Here is a 6,732-nt window from a genome sequence, read left to right on the forward strand (position 1 = left end):
AAGATGGATATGCACTCCAACTTTGAAGTAGTTTTTGAAGTAGTTTTGAAGTAGTTATCTCATCTTTTTTTTTAATGCTTCCTTATTTTAAAAAGAAACAGAACAAAATAATAAAAAGGGATGCTTCTTCCATCATACAAAATGAGAATAAAGGGAAAATAAGGAAATTCAAAAGAATATCGAATTGAGCAATATCTTTGTTCTTCTTTTTTGTCCCGTGTTTTATCAGTCTTGTAGAGGCAGGGGAATAAAGCTGCAGTTTCTTTTCCTCTAAAGATGCTTTCAGTCTGAACAGCCTAACAACTATTGCTCTATTTAATGAATTTATTGAGGTGCTTACAATGTCGAAATAAAATGCAAAAACCATGAAACTTTTTCTTGCACGTAACGATCACGCGGTGGTTTTTAGCATCAAAGCCTTCCCCCCGTGTTTGCTCCCTTCGTTGACTTGGTGGAAGCGAGAGCAAACTCACAGAGTGTTTTCAGGAGTGTTTAAGAAAGACTCACGTTGCTTCCCATCATCAGTTCCTATCGTGGGAATTGCTGTTCTGTCATCTTTGTTGACCAAAATGTGTTTCTTCAGGCCTGGGAAACATTTCACCAGCAGCTGTTTGAAGTGTTCCTGGAATTCCCTTTTCATAAGTGTATAAAACATTGGACTGATGCAGAAGTAAATGTACGCCATGTTGCGGGTGACATGAAGAGCGTAACCGAGTTTCTTTTTAGCTTCACAGCTCAAAAGAGACTCTAATTCATAATGCAGGAGTTCTACAATGTTAAAAGGGATCCAGCAGATGAAGAACAAAACTACGATCATAAATATCATCCTGACTGCTTGGAATTTAGAAGCCAATTGGGATTTTTTAATGGTGATCACAATCCTAACATAACAAAATATGATAATAGCCAGAGGGAGGATAAAGAAGACAAAAAGCTGAATATAAAACCCAGATCTTTTGAGCATCTCTACATTCAAATCATCAATGTTAGCAAACTCCTCACAGTGCATCGTGCCCAAATGCTTATAGGTGCCATGGAGGATCATGGGCCTAATGCAAGCCAAACCACTGATCACCCACACCACTGCACAGGAAATCACTGCGTAACGATGATTCCTCACATTTGTTGAGGTCAGTGAAAATACAACAGAAACATAGCGATCAATAGTCAGCAGAGTTAAAAAGAAAACAGAACTGTAAAAACCCATGTAGTAGGCACTGAAGACGATCTTGCACATAGCTGAGCCAAAAATCCAGTCAGACATCTGCATGTAGACGGCCTGGAAGGGAAGGCTGCTCATTAAGATCAGGGAGGACGCCACCAGGTTGACCAGCAAGATGTTGATCACAGTGGTCAGCCTCTGGAACCTGGAGGGAAGATGGTAAAGCTAATAAGTTATTTTGGAAGCATAGTTACATTCTCAAACTTCCGCAGCACGAAAATCTGTGGATTTGATTTCATGCAGGTCTGCAAAACATTAAGGTGAAATTCCTGGTTCAGTTTCCAAAGTCACGATTTTGTGGAATGTTGTTGAAAAGCAGAAAAGGTTTGTTTTATTTTTGGGAATAGAAAATGGTTCAGTTTGCTCACCATTCCAAGTTTATCTATTGTTTAATCACATATAAATGATGTTCTGTGAAGGCCTCAGAGGTCCGCTAGAGCACAGGAGTGAATAAACAGAAACATGAAGGCCAAGGGACAAGGCAGACAGACGGGTCATGGAGAGGTCAGAAGCAGAGTTGGATGATAAGGGGCTTAATGGTGCAGGTATTCATACCGAATATTTTCACTCCAGATATTTCAGTTCGAGATGCACATGAACCAAACATGTTGTAGCTTTAAACCGTTACACATAAAGTTTTATCAACGTTTTGAACAAAAAACGCTGTTCCACCCTGAACCTTTAAAAAGCAACACCAAAACAAAGCATTCACCATACCTAACGTCTGCTACAGTGGACCCCCACATATTACAGAATCATCTATTAGTGGATTTTTCTATGGAACAAAACTCCAAATGAATGGGAATCCTATTTTTCATGTAAGATATTCAAAGAAAATGTAGTTTGGGAAGCTGAAAAACCAAAAAGCTGGACACAATGCTACTGGACATACTATTGTCTGGCATATGCAAAGCAGTTAATTGAGGAGCAGCAGGTGAGTCTGTGAGTAATAAGTGGGGGTCCACTGTAGCAGACATTAGTTACTTTCCTTGGCTCTGATTGGCTGTACCCTCCAGGGGAAATAAGGAAGACTGTGGATACTACCTTTGCCAGCAGCGCTAAAATAGTTTCCTCTGTTTGTATTAATGCACATTACAGTTTGTTTGGCTCTTAAAAGTGCTCTTAAGAGGACTTTTAAGACTTTTAACCAATTCTTTGGTTTNAGAATTGTATTCCAACAATTCTTAAACCAAAGCTTAATACATAACGGTTGACAGACGATGTTGATTCAATGAACAGCTTTCTCTAAGCTGAACGCCATTGCTTACTTGAGCCAAGTGTAAATATCACCAGTGACCTTTAGCCGGTCACTGGAGGAACTGCAGACATACAACAAACATCCATGGGATTGTGAGGAGGGGTCAGACATCACAATGTTTTCCCACTAGCTGAACTCCAGTGGTGCCTTCAAGTACAACTCCTGAACTGGATTGTCTACATGTCCAAATGTTGGGAGGAACAACAAACTTGACTATATTTGAATTGTTGAAATGTCTGACAATAATTTTCTTAAAAGATAAATGAGCTTTTATATGTTAGAATCAAATAAGATGAATAGTTGCTAAGGCATTGTCAGAACAGGGCAGCATGCTCTGTTTTTGTCCTTTCATTGCCACACATCAGGAGGTTGCCCTCCACAGCCGCCTCCTCCAGCCCCAGTTGCGTGCGCATGGCCATGACATACACACGCAGCTTATGAAAGATGTCTTTCCTTTCATTCCAATGTCTTATCCGTAATTTGTGTTGAATATTAATTTGTCGTGGAATGCTGGGGTTGTTCCCATTGTCTGGTGTGAACTTTGTGTCGGTCTCCTTCTTTGGAAATGTTTAAATGGTGAAAACATTATATAGTGCTCAACACTTAATTTACCCACTGTCAATGTCAAAGTCAAATTTATTTATATAGCACTCTAAAACAGGAATAAAGCTGCACCAAAGTGCTGTACAAGAACCACTACACAAATGATAGAACAGAGTATAAAACAATACATCAATTAAATGCCAAAGAGTAAAAATGAGTTCTAAGAAGCAATTTAAAATGATCCTGATACTGTTGAGTTAGTGAAATTGTTTGAGGATTTCATAATGTGAGCTTTGAGTTAATAATGTAAAAATCAGCTCGTTTTTTTTCTGTCAGAGTTCTTCTTCATAACCGGATGTGAGATTAAAAAAAAAAAATGCTTTCTGTATTTGGTGAGTTGTGTTATCTGCATTTGCATGGATAAAAAAAGATTTTCAAGATAATCCTTATAAGGGAAGAACTGAAATATGTCATTGCATGTTGTTGGCATTTGTAAAGGCCAACAAAATATTTAGAATTCTGTCCCCTGGTTTGTGGTGCTTTGTTGTATTGTTTGGTATTTATAAAAAACATTCACCCCATTGGAAAGTTTGCCCTTTTTCCTGCTTTTATGAATCAATCACCAACAACACAGTTTGACATTTTTTGATAAAACAAAGAAAAACTCTTAAGTTGATGTGAAAACTTGTTTCTATAGAATAATGACAAATAAAAATGAGGAAAAAAATAAGAGATTTATGTAATCTCTTATTTTATACAGTCTCTTATTTGTATAAAATAAGTGGAGATTGATAGGCGGATTGGGGCTGCATCTGCAGAGATGCAGGTGTTGTATAGTCTCTGTCTGTTGTAGCGAAAATGTACCACAATCTACCGGTGGATCTACGTTCCTACTCTCATCTATGGTCACAAGCTCTGGGTAGGGGTTGAAAGAACAAGATCATGGATGCAAGTGGCCAAAGTGACTTTACTCCCTTAGCGTTAGGGTGAAAAGCTCAGTCATCAGGGCAGGGGTCAGAGTAGAGCCGCAGCTCCTCCACATTGGGAGGAGTTGGCTGAGATGTCTCAGGCATCTGGACAGGAGGTATCCTAGACACCTCCCTGTTGAGGAGTTCCAGGAACGTCCCACCAGGAGGAGATCCAGAGGAAGACCCATGACATGCTGGAGGCTGAAGGCCGTGGGATTTTTCCAGAAGAGCCAAGTGCCTAGAGAGAAGGGAAGTCTGGGCCTCTGCTTAGGCTGCTTCCTCCATGACCCAACCCAGGATAAGTGGAAGACAACAGCTGAATAAATTAATGCCACCTGAATGTTGTTTCTCATTATGTCCTTCACATTATGACCACAGTGTATCCATATTATGGCTACTTTCAGCAGGATAATGCACATTATCTGCAGGCAACATTCAGTGTATGCTACACTCTGCCTATAGCTCCAGTTTTAATTCACTGTACACATAAATACCTGAAATTATAGAAACACATACACAACCTCCTTAACGATGCGGGGGGTAACCTTGGCGTTTCAGTGGATGTCAAGCAGGGTCCAGGGTTAGGGGGTCTTCCTTGGTGCAGATATTGTTTGTGCAGAGGCTCAGGCTACATTGCAGCATGGCAGGTTCCTGACTCTTGGGGAGATATTTGGGCAACTATGCTACCCACATGGTGAGGACCCCTTCCTGCTCACCCTTCTTCCTAGGGAGGATTGCATTGTGTTCTTCATCTGTTCTTCTGAGTTTTTGTTTCCAAGGTGGGTTGATGGTTATTTGGCAGGTTGGGGTTCAGGAGCATCTCCCCTCCTGCTGGGGGTTGTGTGGGCGCATGGCTGGTGGGAGGCTTTGTCTGCACTGCGGTACATGGCTGGTCCGGGGAGTCTGGTGCCATGTGTCTCTCCCTCAAGCTCCACTCCTTCACTCAGCTCAAACCCTGTGCTGTGTCACTGAATTGACTGTCCTGTGGAGATGCCTGTTGGCCCCAGTTCCATGCTGCTCTTGGACACAGAGTGTTGACGTATCGGCCCTCTAAGAATTTTGCACCTCTAATTGAAAAATCCCCTCACATACATGCCCACCTCTTGCCCTATAATAGCTGGAGGTACTACACCCCTCCACTCAACCCAACCCCACCAAACACCCACCCCATGACCTTCCATTGAAAACTGGGTATAGCCAAAGGATGGATGGATTCTGTACATGAAATCTAAGCAGAAAATAACTTGAAGAATAAGGCATTCATGCCATTGAGCTAGCACATTCATCTATTATTAGTTTATAAGAGCTTAACATTTATATATATTTACATATAAATGCCTGCATTTTTAATACAATTTGGTGGTTTACTCACCGGTGGATGACAACCAGAACCAGCAGGTTGGTGATAACATTGAAGACAAACATGAAGTAGTAAATGTAAGACAGATTTGCTCCCAGTATGTTATCATCATCCCTGTAACACGGTTCAACCGGCTCTTCTGGGACTTTGCTGGTAACATAACTGATGTTTGTCTGAGTCATCTTTGTGTAAAATCTGTCAAAAGCAGAATACACAAAGTCACATTGTCAGTTAAAACATAAGACTTACTGTTTTACATTATTTTATGGTAATCTACAAAAAGCAGACCATATCTAAAACACCACAGTATGCCATGTGCTGAGACTTGGAAATCATCATTTTAAAAACCATGCTAGAGTAAGTAAATAGAAAATAGAGCAAGAAATGTACGTATTTAATAAAAAATGGCAATATTCAAAAGCAGAAATTACTTTTCTCACCACTGATCCGACCGAGAAGCTTCAGGTTGTGATTGTGAAAGTCCGTCTGATACTAAGTGACTTGTGTCACCAAAAGAAAGGAAGTTTCACACAGTGCATGTCTGTGTGCATGTCTCTCCCTGATTTCAGTACGATAACACCGGAAGTTGACACAATCTGTACACACAGTTTCAAACACAACATCTTATATAACAAATTTCTAAGTTACCACACCACGTCACTATGGTTTTTGACCAGTTTAACTGATAATTCTACAAAAGGAAATGCTCAAGATATTCTCCTGATGTGAGTTATATTAGAACATTTAATCATCTTACGAACAAGATAAAGATTACCAAGATATGCTCAGGGAGAAGACTTTGCTCAGCAGCAGAAAGTTTTGCAGAGAAGAGTCTGACCATATCAATTTGTGGTCTTTTTTTACGTGTTTATTACTGACACCGAACCAGACAGAATCACACTGAGGAACGTGTGACATTACCTGAAATAACAGTGGGAATTGGTTTGATCAGTGCTTATTTCATTTATTTCAAGCAATGTAAGCTTGACAGAAATGTGGACACATCATACAGAGAAATGTGTTGGCGTTCCATTAAAGCAGAACATTTGTATTTCCACTTTTAGGTTGGAGTGCCTATGAAACGTATTCACCCCCTCGGATGTTTTACCCTTTTTATTGCTTTCACAAATCAGTCAAGATCAACAAAATTGAGCTTTTCTGACAAGTAAAACATACACAAAAACCTTAAATGTCAAACAGAAAACCAATTTCTAAAACAATGACCAAGAAATAAAAATATTTGCTGCAAACATAAAATGTTTGCAGCATTTTGTAGATGCACTTTTGGCTGCACAGTCTGTGTGGATCGCCCTCAATCAGGCTGCACATCTGGACAAAGTTTTCCTTCATTCTTCCTGGCTAAGCTGTTCCATGTCCGTCA

At 40.1% G+C, this 6,732-nt stretch overlaps 1 protein-coding gene across 2 annotated transcripts; it reads right to left on the bottom strand.

The window, feature by feature from the left end:
• Positions 1–213: 213 nt before the first annotated feature.
• LOC106940525 (C-C chemokine receptor type 3-like) lies at positions 214–5,930 on the bottom strand. 2 transcript variants are annotated; one of them, XM_015023285.1, is made up of 3 exons: positions 5,792–5,930; positions 5,364–5,546; positions 214–1,367 (listed from the first exon to the last, which is right to left on the bottom strand). In XM_015023285.1, exons 2-3 carry the CDS (start codon positions 5,531–5,533, stop codon positions 470–472), a joined length of 1,068 nt encoding a protein of 355 aa, XP_014878771.1. In that variant the 5' UTR covers positions 5,534–5,546; positions 5,792–5,930; the 3' UTR covers positions 214–469. The 2 variants fall into 2 exon arrangements, with proteins under 2 accessions (XP_014878771.1, XP_014878772.1); XM_015023286.1 differs by having other exon boundaries at positions 5,783–5,930.
• Positions 5,931–6,732: the final 802 nt, after the last annotated feature.

The sequence above is a fragment of the Poecilia latipinna genome, unplaced genomic scaffold, assembly GCF_001443285.1.
Source record: "Poecilia latipinna isolate Pla-1442-1.1 unplaced genomic scaffold, P_latipinna-1.0 Scaffold3265, whole genome shotgun sequence".
NCBI classification, from domain to species: domain Eukaryota; kingdom Metazoa; phylum Chordata; class Actinopteri; order Cyprinodontiformes; family Poeciliidae; genus Poecilia; species Poecilia latipinna.